At 55.7% G+C, this 16292-nt stretch overlaps 1 protein-coding gene across 6 annotated transcripts in view; it reads left to right on the top strand.

Moving 5' to 3' along the window:
• The window catches only part of FOXP4 (forkhead box P4), a 54566-nt gene that overhangs the window by 29288 nt on the left and 8986 nt on the right, over positions 1-16292 (top strand). Inside the window, exons 3-13 of one of the 6 annotated variants that reach the window (XM_023212772.2) lie at positions 2301-2396; positions 9056-9178; positions 9719-9805; positions 11305-11452; positions 11598-11808; positions 12094-12198; positions 12942-13029; positions 14073-14156; positions 14264-14471; positions 14572-14648; positions 15523-15624. In XM_023212772.2, coding sequence (XP_023068540.1) covers positions 2301-2396; positions 9056-9178; positions 9719-9805; positions 11305-11452; positions 11598-11808; positions 12094-12198; positions 12942-13029; positions 14073-14156; positions 14264-14471; positions 14572-14648; positions 15523-15624 — 1329 coding nt within the window. Of the gene's footprint in view, positions 1-2300; positions 2397-9055; positions 9179-9718; positions 9806-11304; positions 11453-11573; positions 11809-12093; positions 12199-12941; positions 13030-14072; positions 14157-14263; positions 14472-14571; positions 14649-15522; positions 15625-16292 lie in introns of all 6 variants that reach the window. The other 5 variants (XM_023212774.3, XM_023212773.2, XM_023212770.2 and 2 more) reach the window with 5 other exon arrangements.

The raw sequence follows: 16292 nt of genomic DNA, 5'->3' as shown, positions 1-16292 counted from the left end.
AAGTAAGAGAGTCAGTGGGGAGTGAATTCAACTCCCCTGGCCACCCCCTACCCCACCCCAGGAGACTGAGCAGGGCTCTGCCCCCAACTTCCCCCAGAAGCCCCTCCCCTGTTGCTCCCTCCTGTCCCCCAGGGATATGGAGTGCTTCATCTCCCCACCCCAACCAGTGTCCCTTTTGGGTCGCCTGGGCTGGCCAGCCTCTCTGAGCCATCTTCTTCCCCTACGCTTGTCCCCTGGCCTCTGACCCCTGTACCCCCTCCACCCTGCCCTACCTCCACCTTTGGAGGACAAAGAGCACTTGTCAGTAGACTGGAGGGGTTTGTAAAAGGTAGTAGAGGCAGGGGCTCCTTCCTGATGACCACCTGACTCCCTGCCCTTCCTCACCCTCCCACCCCCCACCCTCCCTCCTCTTTCCACAGAGCCTTTTGACTTAGAAAGGTCAGATTTCTGCTTTCTGAAGTGAATCTAGAAGAGGAGAAACATCCTGTCTCCCTCTGGAAGCCCAGGGCACTTCTCTGGGTGTGACATCCGGGGAAGGAGGTGGCCTGTGAGGAGCACACCAATCTGAGCTCCAGGTTTGCTGCAGGACACCTTCCTGTCAATAGGCCAGTGCATATTTAGATGCCATCCTAAGATAAACTAGATTTAAAGCCTCAGGAGGCTTGGCTGTTCGCACTGATGATAAACGGGCGGGAAGGTGGATGTGTGTATATGCTTGCTACACAGTGGTCACTCGGTTTGCTTGTTGAGCGATGGGTAGTGCAGCCATATCCCACCTTAAAAGGTTTTGCCTTGAAGGTGCTTGTGGTGGGGTAGGAGAATAGGGGTCCATATGACAAAAACAAGTGAATGTGTGGACAGATTTGAAAGCGAGCCACAAGCAGGTGCATTTCATCTAATAAGTGCGCAGGGCACAAGGCTATGTTGGGGAGAGGCTGTAGGAGGTGAAATAGAGAATTGTTGAGAGATTAATGAGAGTTGAAGGGAGTGAACACTTCCCGAATGCAGACTGGATGCCAAACATTGGTCCTTTAATCCTCCTAGTAATTTGGAGATGGGTAGTTTCCCAGTTTTGCAGATAAGGAGACTGAAGTGCAGAGAACTGGAATAACTTGCCCAAGGTCATAGCTGGCAGGCCGCACAGCTGGGATTCAAACCCAGGACTGCCTAAGGTTGAAGCCCTGTGTCAAGGGCTTGGATGCACCTGCACTGACTCCCAAAGGGGTCTTGAGCAATCTGGAAGCAGATAAGTTTTTGTGCTCCTGAAATGTGGATTCAGAACTTGCTTTCAAACCTCCCGCTGAACCAGAGTGAGGACATAGAGGGCTTGACTGGCCTCATAGATAATTTCCTGGGCCCTCCTGACCCCTCACTCCTACCAGACGTCTCACTTTACCTCCCAGGCCCTTCCTACTCCTTGACTGTCACACTGACCCACTAGAGCGATTCCTCCAGCAATCTCCATATGCCTTTCACTCCTGTGACCCCTCTGGCTCAGTTCAGTCTAAGCCACTGTGGCCACCAAGCCCACAGCACGATGGTCCATGCATCTCTGCTGATAGTTCACCTTTCAGAACTTGATCTAATTCCTCCAGCACCATGCACGTTCAATCCTTGAACTCAGAAAGTCACATAGTACTCAGACCTTGTGCCACTGACCCCAGGGCTCTTCCCTCATCCTCCCAAATGTATGATCTGGCTCCACAGTGAATACTACTTTTTTAGCCCCCAGACTGACCACCCAGTAAGGCAGTTGGCCTTGGAGCCAGGCTTCCTGGGCTCAAATCCTGGCTCTGATGCTGCCTAGCTGTGTGATATTGGGTAAGTTACTTAACCTCCTAGAGACTCACTTTCCTCATCTGCAAAATGGGGCAGTAATCCCTACCTCATAGCCTTACAGAGGAAGATTAAATAAGCTCTTGCCTGTACAGTACCTGACCCATAGTAGATGCTCAACAAATAGTACTGATTTACTAATGCCCTGAGTCCACTACCTTTATTTTCCTCTAGAGTCCCTTTTTGACCATGGGCCCTTCCATTTGCTGCCCCCGTTGAGTCCTAACAAAACTTCACTGGGTCCCAGGCTGAGTCTGTAGAGGCTCTGATCCCTGAACCCCCGACAGCTCTTCTCAATGACTCCTACTGCCGTTATCCCAAGCCCTTATGGACCCATGACCCTGTGACCCCCAAGACCTTCCACCTTATCCTGAGCTCCTTCTCCTTACTGCCCCAAACACTCCCTAATCTCTGGATCCCACCCAGCCTCCCAGGCCATTGCTGACTCAGCCCCTGTCTTGCAGGCTCTCCAGGTGGCCCGGCAGTTCCTGCTGCAGCAGGCCTCAGGCCTGAGCTCCCCAGGGAACAATGACAGCAAACAGTCTGCCTCTGCTGTGCAGGTGAGGAGGAGAGCACCCTGCTGGCTCTGGGTTGGGCTGGAAAGTGGGCCTGGCACAGAAGGAGGGCAAGGACCCATTGGAGAACTGCTCTTGCCAGTTCCAACACCAAAAAGTGGGCAGCTTTTCAAAGGAAATACAGTCACTGCAGGGGTGGGGCAAAAAGACTTCCACTTTCTCTTGTCTCCACCTGATCAGCCAGACCTTCTGCTAGCTTAGCCTCTTTATCCCTGTCACTCAAAGTTTGTCTGCAGCTCTCCCTGTCTCTTTGTACCTCTCTCACTGTTTCTTCTCCCCTGCCTCTTCCCTTTAGGGTCTCTCTCGGTCACTTCTCATGTTTCTGCATCCCTGTGGGTCACTCCCTCTGTCCCTTTCTGTTCCTGTGTCTGGGTCTCGGCTCCTCCCAGGCGATCTCTGTTGCTGCAGTCACGTCACGAAGTTCCCCCTTCTCTTATCCTCCCCCCTTATCCCTCATCTACCAGCTCTCTCGCAGTCTCTCCGTGCTTCCTGTCTCTTGATGTCTCTCTGTCTCTTTTGTTTTCCTTTGCACAATCTGCCCTTTTTTCCCCTTCTCCCTTCCCCCCAGCTTGCCAGCCCATCTGGCTGGCTGGGGGAGGGGAGATCTGTGGGGGTGGGCGGGGGGTGGGGGAGCCAGGCCTTCTGTTTACCTTTTGTGTCACAAAGAACTTGGGAGAATTGCAGTCTGAGTCCGGGTTGGGTCACTACTCGGGCAGCCGCTCCCCTCCCCCTCTGCCCAGCAGCCGGGCATCCATGCTCCCCCCACCCCTCCCCCAGCAGAGGGAGGCTCAGAATTGAGGAAAGGATTAAGCCAGGCTTTGAAAGGAAGTTTATCTAAAGGAAGAAGGGTGAGCATGGTTGGTCCTGAGCTGGAGGTGCTCTGAATTCTGGGGCTGGGTGCTGAGAGAGTGAGGAGGAGGGTGGGGTGGGTGCAGGGTGCTCAGAGAAGGACCCAGGATCAGGCTTTGTCCTGGGTGGAGATTCCAGTGCTCTGACAAAGTCTGGATTTTATGTAAAACAAGTTTATGTTTGGAAAAAGTTCAAGGTGCCCAACAGATGTGCAGCCTTAGCAGTAACGCTCTTTTAAAATTCTTGACCCTAAGGAGACAACCCTCAAAGGGGAGGAGCTGGGCAAAGATCAGGGCGTGGCCTGGGGTGGAGGAGGGGAAGACACTATCTGGAAAGTCAGTAAAGAGAGGAAGAGAAAGATCTCATCAGGTTGAGATCTAAAAGGTTCTCATACCCATGCTGGTCAGGATTGGGTCTCTTTAAATTAATGACCCCCACATACACTCCTAGGTTTTGAAGTGTTTCTCGGGCTTCCACTCTGAATCCTCCCTGCCCTGGGCCCAGCTTAGAACAGGAAGGAGTAGGCTGGGCAACAGCAAACATTCCCCCAAACCAGAAAGGGGCTGCTGACCCAGGGGCAGGAGGGAAGGAGCTTGATGGTAGTGGGAGGGACTAGGGTCAGACGTCCAGAAGGACTGCTCAGCTGGGGATTAAGGGTCACAGATCTGAAATGATTGAGAGATGAAGGAAGACTATGAAATCTTCCTTAGGAAACTCCCTCCCTCCAAAATAAGAGAGGCCTAGAGGTTTCAGGGTCAGAGAGACAGATAAAATGATCTTTTTCTCAGGCCTTCTCTCTCCTTGTCTCATTACTTCCAAAAATTGATTGATTGATTGATTCATTCATTCATTCATTCATTCAACAGATACTTATTGAGTACACCCTAAACTAACAACTGACATTTACAGAGTGTTTACCATGAAGTGTAGACACTGAGCACTTTACAGCTATCTAATTTATCCTCACAGTTCTATGGGAGAGGTGCTACTCTAGCCCCATCTTGCAGATGAGGAAACTGAGGCCCAGAGAGGTTATGAAACTTGTCCAAAGTTATACAACGAATAAAGGACAGAGTGAGACATTTGAACCCAATAGCTCCAGAACTCACACTGTTTTTTTTTTTTTTTTTTGAGATGGAGTCTCACTCTTGTTGCCCAGGCTGGAGTGCAATGGCATGATTTCGGCTCACCGCAACCTCCGCTTCCCGGGTTCAAGCAGTTCTCCTGCTTCAACCTCCCGAGTAGCTGGGATTACAGGCATGCACCACCACGCCCACCTAATTTTGTATTTTTAGTAGAGTTGTATTTTTAGTAGGTTTTAGTAGCGTTGTATTTTTAGGGTTTCTCCATGTTGATCAGGCTGGTCTCAAACTCCCAACCTCAGGTGATCTGCCCACCTCTGCCTCCCAAAGTGCTGGGATTACAGGCATGAGCTATCGTGCCTGGCCAGTAGAACTCACACTTTTAATCTCTGCATTGTGCTTGGCATGGTAATAATGCCAGTATTTGCCAGGTGTAGAAGCCTCGGCCGGATAGTTCTCAGGGTCTCAGGGAGATGGGGGTTCTTGGGGCCATGGAGCCATGCTTCCCCAGGAGCCTGGATTCCCCGCCTATATTGATCCCTCTATTTCTCCTCCAACCCTGGACACCTTCCTTGCTTTCTGCCCCTATTCCTAAGTTTATTATCTCCAAGGAGATCGGATCCTTGTCCTGAAGTAGGGCCCAGGGCCTTGAAATGCTCTTCCGTGAGCTCAAGACTGGTGAGAGCAAGGACTGGGCTCCCCACCTGAGCAGAAGAGTGCATCTTGAGCCTGAGTGCAGTGGATAATGGAGGGAGATCAAGGGCAGCTCCTTTCCCAGGGCTCCCCACAGAATGCTGCTCTGCTCCCCAGCAGGATTTTCTGCCCACGCACCTCCCAGCCACGTTCATCACCCTTCTCCTCCAGAGCCAGCTTTAGAAGTTTCCAAAACTGTATCAGGTCTCCAGCCCTAGCCTAGTGAGGGGCCCTCCTTCCAGGCCTGGACCCCACCAGGGAGAGGCCTATCATAGAAGGCGGCACAGGTGGCCGAGAGTTGAGGACATGGTGGGGGCCAAGGTGGCTGGGGCCTTGGCTTCGTCCATCCCCATCTGGCATTTCCAGAAGTTCTTCTTTATATTGCGCTGCTATGTTTCCTTGCTGCAGCTACAGCCCAGAATTAGTTTGAGGACTTCTGGTCATTTGCGGGAGAGTTTAAGCCAAACCAAACTCTTGCCTGGTCTCCCCACTTTGCCCCCCACTCACAGGACCCCATACTTTAGAGACAATTTGGGTCCTTGACCCTGGCACCAAATTGCATTCATTCCCACTCTCAGCCCCCAAATAAGCTTCCTATGTGTCAGGCACTGTCCCTGTTCCTTCCAGTCAGACCATCCAGCCGAGCACACTGTATTCATGGCTGGGTGCACGGTCCCTGAGGGAGGGGCTGGAGGCCGCTGCCGGTGTTTGGCCCGGGGCTCACACTGCCAGGGCTTCAGTTAGCACTTAGCTGCCCAACTACTCTCCAGATGCTTGACTCATGGGCCCTGCTGAGCCTGCTAGCTGCAGAGCACCCATCCCGAGGCATCTGAGCCTGGCGAGCGGCCAGCAGGGACACCAGAGGAGCTCCAGCTCAGTTCTCAGACCCCCAAGGGGCACAGGGAGAGGTGGATGAGGCCAACCAGCTCAAGAGATCAGCATGCGGCGGCCACTTCCCAGACCCTTTGTGACCCCAGTGGGCCACCTCAAGACGAGTGCACACCATGTAATCCATCCAGATCTCTGTAGCAGCCTCCACAGGCAGCTGCTCAGCCAAGTGGTAGGAACAGCAAGTGCCAAGGAGGCCTTCCAAGGTCATCTCTTCCATTCCCCTGCGTCCAAGTAAGAAAGGCCCAAGGAAGGAAAGGCCACATCCTTTTTTTGCATGCCCCTGTCAGTGACTCATAGTCCTGGTGCCTGGAAAGATCTTCTGAGTGTCTGGTCTCAGTCTTTCCTGTTGCGGGCCACGTTCGTCTCTAGTTCAGCTGTCACAGCAGTGAGAATGAGTGTCCTAGTGCCTTGGTCCTCAGTGACCTTTGTCTGGCAGTAACCTAAGGCACACCAGGGGAGGAGACAGAAGAGGGGAAAGGGAAAATCCAGAATGTTTTAAAAAGTGATTTTCTTCACGTTTACATGGAATTTAATGGCGTACAAGTCACTTTCACCCCTGTTCCCACTGTCTCTTTGGGGTCAGGGTCAGGGCAGGTAATTTAACCTCTCTGGGCCTCAGTTTTCCCGTCTCATCTGTGAGATGTTAATGATGATGACACCATCCTCACAGGGTTGCCCTGAAGATTCCATGAGATATACGTGTAAAGGGCTTAGCCAAGTGCCATGCCTGGCACGTAATAAGCAGTCAGCAACATCCGCTAATGATGCAGGGAGGGCAGGTGCCCCAAATCCCAGTTAGCCAACAGGGAAAGTGAGGCTTGGTGATTTCAAGACTAGTAAATATCAGGGACAAAAACCAAGGTCACCTGACCCAGAAATCTAGGGCTCTGAGCTCACCCTCACCAGGATGCCTCTCTTTGTTGGGCACCCCCTTGGGAGGAGGAAAGAAAGGACAGTGGTACTTGTTCCATGTCTTGGGATGGCAAAACCCACCTTCTTTGAGCAGCCTCCCCAGCTGCTTCTGGAACACCCAACAACAGACTTAGGGGCTGGCTCTGGTGTTGGGTCTGTGCCATTGTCTGCCTCCAACCCCAGGTCCCCACATCCACCCCTGCAGCCTGGCTTTCAGAGAGTCCTTCTGGGATATAACCATAGAGTAGGAAGTTAGCCTTTGGGATCTCAGCCATATCAGCCCCCTCAGCCTCCGGACGTCCCACCTCCACATTCTCTCCCTAACCCTTCCCAAGACCTGCCCTGGGGTGGGGCAGGCAGCATAGGATGTGAAAACCCTGGGAGCCATGGAGTATGCAGACCTGGGCTTAAATCCCAACCCTGCCACTTAAGGCCGCCAGACTTTCCTAGTCTCCTCATTGGTAAAAATGAGGTTAAAAAACAAAAAAGAACTAAAAACACTCCTAAGGGTACATCCCCCACTGGCCTAGAGGTCCCTTGGAGACTTCATTCACATGGTATGCCCATGACTAAAGAGCTAGGTGTTACCCCTCCCAGGGCCCTGTGGATAGGGATGGGCTGGGATAGAGGAGTAAAGCCCAGGGGCAGGGACAGCTACTAGTGGTGGGGTGAGCAAGAGGTGTTGGGAGCAGTGGGATTCCCCGATGTCCTTGGATTCACTGTACCTGCCCGGTTGCTTCTCTGCCTGGGGATTTCCTAATCCATGGCTTAAGGGGTGGTTCAAGGCTGAGTCCTGCCCCTGCCAGGCATTGAAAAGAGAACCAACTCCTCCTTCCCTACCCCACAGGTGAGGCTGAGGCTTGGGGGAGGACCCTGAGGACCTAGCCTGTCATAGCCTAGGACAAGTCTCTGCACAGCACTCCTCCCTGACTGGCCTAGCCCTGTACCCTTCCCTTCCTGCTCTGGGGCTGGCAGAGGGGCCTCTGAGGTGCCGAAGAAGGCATTTCAGCTCTGGGGGGCAAACACTTAGTGAGTACCTACTGTGTGCCAGGCACTCTGCCAGAGCTTGGAAATGAGAGAGGAAATTATAGAAGCGTCCTGTATGCATGAGGTCACAGAGTGGAAGGGGCAGCAGACAGCCCCATCAGAGCACCTGTCCTGCTAAAACGGGAACAAGACAAAATAGCAGCTGAGACCTGCCCGTCCATGACTGCACAAGCCTGGGGGGTTTAGGGGAGGTGGGGCTGGGAAGAGAATGATGTCATTGCTTTTCTCTGAATCTTTTCCCTGTAGCTGGATTCTTTGGGCCTTCTTTAGAGGCCTGACCCAGGGCAGGGGGCAGAAAGCTGTTATACTTTGAGAATCCTGAATGTTCCAGCCTAGAAGGAATCATCTCTTACAGCCCAGTCTCCTATGTTTTATGTTTGAGGAGACCGAAACATAGGAGAGGGAAAGTGACTTGCTAGAGTCACACAGCCAGTTCAGTGCAGAGCTAGGCGCAGAAGCCCGCCCTGCTAACTCCCTGCCTGCCGTTCTTCCCACCCTACCCTAGACATAGCTACACACATGCACACACACCAGGACCAGGATGGCACCAAGAGCACTCCGTGGGCTTCAGCTCTGGCCACTGTGTGTGCCCTCCAGGCAGGTGTGCTGGGGTGTGTGAGAGGAGACAAAGTGCAGGTCCTCGTGCAAAGGTGGGCCACGTTTTGAATCCTTCCCATGCTGTAGACTGCCCTCCCACCAGGCCCACCTTGCAGGAAGTGGTCTCAAAATAGACTGTGTGAGACTATGGGTGGCCTAGTGTGCTGCTCCTCCCCATTACTGGGGGGAACCAGCCAAAGCATGGGTTCTGCTGACCAGTGTCACTAGAGCCTAATCTTCCTGCTCTGAGGATGGCAGGTCCTATGGTAATAGCCAACCCTTATATGCACTTGCTCTGTGCCAGGCCTTGTTTTAAGTATTCACTAATTAGTCCTCATGGTGACCTTAATAGGTAGGCACTATCACTGTTTTCATTTTAGAGGTAAGAAAAACAGACAACAAGGAGGTAAGCCACTGTCCAAAGAGAGAGACAGCCAGCAGGTGGCAGAGCCAGAACTGGAACCCAGGCAGCCTCCCTGGGAGCCACTCTGCCACGCTGTGAGTGGGGCGCTGGGTGGTGCCTCCTCCTGGGGTGGGGTCGAGGGGACGGGGCTAACGGGCCGAATCCCGCAGGTGCCTGTGTCGGTGGCCATGATGTCGCCGCAGATGCTTACCCCGCAACAGATGCAGCAGATCCTGTCACCCCCGCAGCTGCAGGCCCTGCTCCAGCAGCAGCAAGCCCTCATGCTCCAGCAGGTGAGTCTGGCCCCAGGGCAGCTGGTCCCTCCTCCTCTGGCTGACCTGGCTCCTCCCACCCTGTTTACACCTCACCAAAGGCCCAAGCTGTTCCAGAAACCAGAGAGACTGCTCAGGCCAGACTGATCTGCATTCCTCTAGGGTAGTGGGGAGAGGTCAAAGGTCAGGCATCTCTCATGGCAGCCCTGCCTCCACAATACTCCCCCTCCTCCCTCCCTGCATGCTGGCCCCAATTCTGTCTCCTGAACAGGGAAGGGCAAAGTACTGGAACATCCTGTCACCTTGTCCCCTATGACCTGTTCAGGAGATCCACCAAAAGCTGGGAGGGTTCAGAGCTGTGGGAATGAATCTCCTCCATCCCTTGCCCCCTCTCTCCCCACCCAGACCTGCTCAGGGCCCCTCCAGGCTGACTGGGGAGAGCCAGGCCATGTTTTAGGGAAACTCCCTTCTCCTGCCCCCAGGAGCGCAGATGGGACAGGGCTGGGGTGGTTGTGGGGATAGCAGTCCCCTGCCAGTGGTAACCTTCCCCCACCCCCCCAGCTGCAGGAGTACTACAAGAAGCAGCAGGAGCAGCTCCACCTGCAACTCCTCACCCAGCAGCAGGCTGGGAAGCCACAGCCCAAAGAGGTAAGGGGCCGTAGTAGGGTCCCCCACCGCCCTCACCCCCTGCCCGGAGGCTGGATGTCTAGAGCCAGTCAGGAGGGAATTGCCTTGCAGGAATAGTAGAAAAATCAAGAAAAGGTTGAGGAAGAGGATCAAGGAGCAGTGTGGGGGAAATGAGGATGGTGGTTCTTGTGTGTCTCCATCTCCCCTCATCCTCATTCGTTCTTTCTCTCATTGCCTCGTGTTGTTGTCTCTGTGCACATGGGTATAGACAGGTGTGTACGTGTCACCCCCGTGTGTGGCGTCTGCCGGGCCACGCTTGTGTGCAGCTGCCCTGTGGTCACGCCATCTTCCTGTACCCTTGTCTCTTCGTGACCCAGCACCTCAGCCCTCCCCTCCTTGTCCCGCAAATCTCTGAGTCCCTCAGCAAACCACCTCCCCTTACCTCAGCCTGCCCCCAGCTTCTTCTCGTTCTTGTCATGACTTGCCCAGCCACCCCTCAGTCTCCTCTCAGAGCTCCCCAGACTACACCCCCTGCCCCATCGGAGCTTCTATACCAGGCCCTGGAGGCCCTTCTCCCCTGGGTCCCAGACATGTGCATCTCTCCTGCTGCCCAACCACAGTCCCAAGCTCTCAGTTTCCTCTTCCCGGAAGGCTGCCCTGACACCCAGGCATTCTCCAGTACCCCCAGCCTCCCCCTCTGCAGTCTTGTAATTGCTGTGTTATTGGCAGGTAAATCTCTAGGCTAAGTTTATCCTGTGTCTCTGTATTGAATAGCTAGCCCCCACCCTACCCCATGCTTCCCACCCCCAGCAGGCAGGCAGAGACATCTCTGCCTCTCAACCCACCCAGGACATGCTTGGCTTCTGGGGCTCAAGAGACTTGCTGACAGCTTGACTTGTCAGTGCCTGTGTGAAGAACTGAATGGGTGGGGGTAGGTAGAGGGGGTGAGCCAGCAAGCACAGGGCGCCTGGGCAGTGGTGATGTGACTCTTCTCCAAGCCTGGATCCCAGTGAGTCCCGTCAGACTCCTTGATTCTCTGTATCTAAAAAGCAAGAGAGGAAAAGAGCTGGGGGAGAGAGAACTCCCTCCCCAGAGCAGAAGGGGGGCACCCCGGGCATGTAGGAAGGGTGCCCTCCAGGCAGCAGTGGCCCCCAGAATCTGACAGGCTCATCGATCATTGTGATGAGGCCCCCCCCCAGGCGTGCACAGCTGCGGTGCAGGGAGCTGAAGCAGCGGAAGGAGAGAGGCGGGAGGAGGGAGGGCGTCGTGCTGCGTGTCTGGGTCTGGCTGTGTGTGTTTGCGCGCGTGCGTGCGTGCGTGCATGCGTGTGTTTACTGCGAGGAGGCATGCAGCCTTATGGAAGCTGGGCCGGGAGCAGAGACACTGCAGCTGCAGACGCCACAACGACAGCTCCAGGGGCTGACAGGCCCTGGGAGGGGGTGGCCGCAGGGTGGGGGCCAGATGGCATGCCTGAAGCTGATGGCACCCCTCTCTGCCCGCCCCCTCGGGCCCCTCACCAGGCGCTGGGGAACAAGCAGCTGGCCTTCCAGCAGCAGCTCCTGCAAATGCAACAGTTGCAGCAGCAGCACCTGCTCAACCTGCAGAGGCAGGGGCTGGTCAGCCTGCAGCCCAACCAAGCCTCGGGGCCCCTCCAGACCCTTCCGCAAGGTGAGCGCCCATCACTCCTCCCCTCCCAGCCCCAACCCCACAGCCCTACTTGTACCCAAGAGCTGGCAGCCCCTGCTCTTGGGGCCAGGTAGAAAGCCGAGCATTCGTGGGGCCCTGCCAGCCTCCCCTGTCTCTCCCACAGCAGCTGTTTGCCCAACAGACCTGCCCCAGCTGTGGAAGGGTGAGGGTGCCCCCGGGCAGCCTGCCGAGGACAGCGTCAAGCAGGAGGGGCTGGACCTCACTGGCACGGCCGCCACCGCTACCTCGTTCGCCGCTCCCCCCAAGGTCTCACCCCCTCTCTCCCACCATACCCTGCCCAACGGACAGCCCGCTGTGCTCACATCTCGGAGAGACAGGTACGGGGCCCAGGCTGGGAGGGGCACCAAAGCCCTCCCTGGGGGTAGACCTGGCCCCCACGCCCCCGGAGGGCTGACTCTGTGATGGGGACTGGGAGGGAGGGGGTGGAGCCCAGGGACCAGAGGTTCACTCCCTCTCCTGGGGTGTACAGATGGTGCTTGGCCACTAGGAAACCTGTATTAGGGACAGAAATGTCACCAGCAGGGGAGCTGGTGCTCAGCTGACTACAGGGCCGCTGGGGTCTTCAGGGTCCCTGATCGGCCACCTCCCTGCTGTCCTCCCAGCTCTTCCCACGAGGAGACCCCCGGCTCCCACCCCCTGTACGGACACGGAGAGTGCAAGTGGCCGGGCTGTGAGACCCTGTGTGAAGACCTGGGCCAGTTTATCAAGTAGGTGTCACCCCAGCCCCTCCCCCAGCAGCCTTTCCCCACAGGGCCCCTCCCCCATCCCTGCCCTCTAGCTTGCCCCTTCTTGGGGCCGTCCTCACTAGCTGTACTACTGTCCTCACTCCAGGGGGTTCTGGTTCTTTCTCTGCCCCCCACAGACTCCCTGATCCTCCCACTCCCTATCCTGTCCGTATTTCTGGGCCTGCATTTCTCGGACCCCATCCCCAGCACAGCGTGCGGGTAGGAGAAGGAGAGGACAAACATAAGCATTTCTCCTCCCCCCACCCTCCCCAGCTCCTCTCCAGCCTCAGCCCCGGGGAGTGATGGCGAGTGACAGGCTGAGGGCCACAGACAGGCAGGGCGGGAGGTGGACAGGCGGCTGGCAGCAGGCGGCCAGCTGCCACAGCCGTGCCAGGCTCTGTCACTGACTGATTAACTCCACTGTCTCCCAGACCCTTGCAGCATCAGGGTCAAACAAATTGTTTTCACGCTTCGTCAGAGGTTTACTTAATTAGTTCATTTGCAATTAGATCTCTCTGTAGCTGGAATTTTAGCAAAGACATCAAAGGAGGCTGACGAGAAGGGAGAAGGCTTCCTCCATTGCCCTGTTTTCCCACCTCTTTCTCTTCTTTGTATCTCTTGGTCTGTCTGCTTTTCAGGCCGTGGGTGGGATTAGAGGATAGGATGGGAGGATGGTGGCAGCAGGGAAACTGGAGGCAACTTTCTCTCCTCCCTTCCCCTTGAAGACACCTCAACACAGAGCATGCCCTGGATGACCGGAGCACAGCCCAGTGCCGGGTACAGATGCAGGTGGTGCAGCAGCTGGAGATCCAGGTGCGGCCCGGAAGATGCTGGGGAGGGACATGGTGGGCTCCAGCCCCTGCCCACCCACAGCACTGACTTGCTAGGTGGGCTCTGTTGGGAGGGTCTCATGGAAGGGTCCTATGGTCAAAGCCACCATCTTATGCTTTCTAGGTCCTAATGACCATGGTTGTGAGGTGAGGACAGCTGGATTCTGAGGGGTAAACCAAGGTTGGGGGCGTCTCTGCTGGGAGGTCCAGAAGAGACTCATGCTACATAGAAACGTCAAAAATAATATTAACAGCTAACATATGGAGCACTTACTTTGTGCTGTACTAAATACTTTATATAACTCAAGGAATCCTCTCAGCAACCTTATGTGGTGGGTACCATTATTGTCCCCATTTTCCAGACGGAGAAAACAGGCCCACAGAGCTCAAGTAACTTGCCTGTGAGCGGCAGAGTTGGGATTAGAACCCAGGAAGCCTGGCTCTCCCAAGGGAGCCTCCCAGCTCTTTGGGAGGGGACACTCGGCAGCACAGGGTTCCTGGGAAGCTACTCAGGGCAGCTCCTCTGTGCTCACCCCTCTCCCTCCAGCACCTGCCCGTCACCCTCAGCCCTGGCGTGAGAGGGTGGTCATGAAAGACCCATTGAGTTTATGAATGGGGTGTCTGAGCCATTCATCCATTCCTGCATCTGCATTCAGTATGTGAGGCCCTCACACACAAGTGCCACTGCACAAGGCACAGTGGCCACCCCCTGTGGGTGGGGAGGAGGAAGCCCCCCAACATGTAGAGGCAGGGATAAGCTCCAGCCAGGATGCATTGGGAAGGCTCAAATGGTTGCCGTCCAGGGGAGAAAGGGAGAGGCTTCGTGGAGCTGGCAGCCCCTGAGGGGCAGAGCATTGCTGAGGCCTCCCTGGAGCAGGGGAGAGAGGGAGCCAGGATGCTGAGGCAAGGAGGCGAGTGGGGGTGTGAACCGGTGACCTTCTGAAGGGCCTGGCGGTGGAGGGATGGGACAACACTACCTCCAGGGTTCAGCCTCCTGCTCACCTCCTGCCTTGCCACCCTCCACAGCTCGCCAAGGAGAGCGAGCGGCTGCAGGCCATGATGGCCCACCTGCACATGCGGCCCTCGGAACCCAAGCCCTTCAGCCAGCCAGTGAGTGCTGCTCCCCTCCCCGCCCCTCCCAGAGCCTTCCACGGACCCAGAGCCTTGGGACCCCCACCCTCGGGCACTGGTCTCAGTACCCTCCCCGTTGCTCACAGCTGAACCCGGTCCCCGGCTCCTCCTCATTCTCCAAGGTGACCGTCTCTGCAGCAGACTCGTTCCCAGATGGTCTCGTGCATCCCCCAACCTCGGCCGCAGCCCCTGTCACCCCCCTACGGCCCCCTGGCCTGGGCTCTGCCTCCCTGCATGGTGGAGGCCCAGCCCGTCGGAGAAGCAGTGACAAGTTCTGCTCCCCCATCTCCTCAGGTGAGGGTGGGCTGGGGTCTGCAGGGTGATAGCAGAGTGAGGCTGTTTTTCCCAGCTGAGCCCCATGTCTGGCTGTCTCATCCTCTGCCTGTCTCCCCAGAGCTGGCCCAGAATCATGAGTTCTACAAGAACGCCGACGTCCGGCCCCCCTTCACCTACGCCTCCCTCATCCGCCAGGTGAGCAGGGCAGGTAGGAGGAGGGTAGGGAATGGCACACAGGCTGCTTCCCCAGCCCCCACCACACCCCTGCCTCCAGGAGGGTCCTGGGGCCAAGCAGTGGAGCTGTCCCGCTCCCTCTCACATGGCCATCTTCCCTCTCTGCTATTCTGAGGGGCTATCCTGCAGGCTGGGCCCCGTCAGCCTGCTGGGGAGGGTCATGTGTCTCTGGGGGTGTACACACTGCTCTTCCTGCTGACACCCACCTTGACATTTGTGTGCTGATTTCCATGTACACAGCACCCCATGATAGACTTAGAGTCGCTCTTCGTCTGTCTCCTTCCTCTTTCCTCCCTCAAGCCCATGATCTTCATGTCACCAGTGTTCACGTAGTATTCACACTCAAGCGTGAACATGCATGGACACGTATATTCTCCCTGATACCCACACAGGCATGTACACCCTCACACACATTCCCTCTCTCACACACACACTGTGCTTAGTGTGCCTTTTGCCAAAATCAGGATAAATTCCAAACAGCCTCCACCTGGTGGATGTCTCGCCCAAGAAAGACAGGACTGACTGCTTTCACCCTCAGTCCAGGGCTGGGTACTAAAGGCATTTCCTCTCCAGAAGCAACTCCAGTCCCTTTTGTACAAATATATAGCCCTTGGAAGCTCCTGCTCTCTTTATCCTTGGCCGGGCTGTAGCCAGCCTGTCTCTCAGGAGACCCACCAGCCACCACCCATCTTGTTATCCACACATTTCTGAGCAGGTCTTCTCACAAGGTGAGCTCGGGGCCAGGCAGAAGGGAGAGATACTGGGGGAGGGAACCCAGAGCTGTGACCCTTCGAGGCCCAGGCTGACTGTCCCTTTGCTTGTTCCTTGCCCGCAGGCCATCCTGGAAACCCCTGACAGGCAGCTGACGCTGAATGAGATCTATAACTGGTTCACCAGGATGTTCGCCTATTTCCGCAGAAACACTGCCACCTGGAAGGTGAAGCAGGCCCCTTCCACCTTCTGGGCCCCAGTCACCCTTGGACTTACCATATCCCATGGAGACCAAGGCTGCCTAATGATTAGTTCCCTAAACAATTAGTCCTGCAGAAACAGCCACCCAAGGGCCCAGCCAGGGCTGCGTGCCCACGCCCACCTCAGCAGAAGCTGTGGATTGTTCCATAACCTCCTTTTAGGGATCCCTTCCTTCCAGCCTGGTGCTGCCTCCTTTCTGGGAAGCAATCCTTCTCTAGGGCACACCCCCAAGGGCCCCAAAGATGCCAGCCCCATGAAGTAGGGCCTCTAGGAATTGTTGATGCCCAAGTTGACTTAAGGTACATATTCTAAAGCCTGGGCTGGGGCTAGGAAGGTGCAGGTGGACCAAGAGCCGTGGACCACACACTGGGGCACTGACGGCACTCACAGCCCTCCCCAGCACTGCCGTCCCTGGCAGGAAGATAATTGTCTCTATCCAATTAGTCATTTCAAAACCTTCAGCCATAAGTTTTCCTGGGAGAGCAGAAGCAGGCAAGAGAGGGGACCCTAGAAAAATGGGACACAGAGATGCTAGGGCACTAGGCCATTTATTTTTCTATAGCCAAAAGGGGTGTGTGTGTGTGTGTGTGTGTGTGTGTGTGTGTGTGTGTGTGTGTGTGTGTGTGTGTGTGT

The sequence above is a fragment of the Piliocolobus tephrosceles genome, chromosome 5 (assembly GCF_002776525.5).
Source record: "Piliocolobus tephrosceles isolate RC106 chromosome 5, ASM277652v3, whole genome shotgun sequence".
Taxonomy (NCBI): Eukaryota; Metazoa; Chordata; class Mammalia; order Primates; family Cercopithecidae; genus Piliocolobus; species Piliocolobus tephrosceles.
The sequence above is the reverse complement of the archived record's forward strand: the minus strand, read 5'-3'. Positions and strand labels throughout refer to the sequence as shown.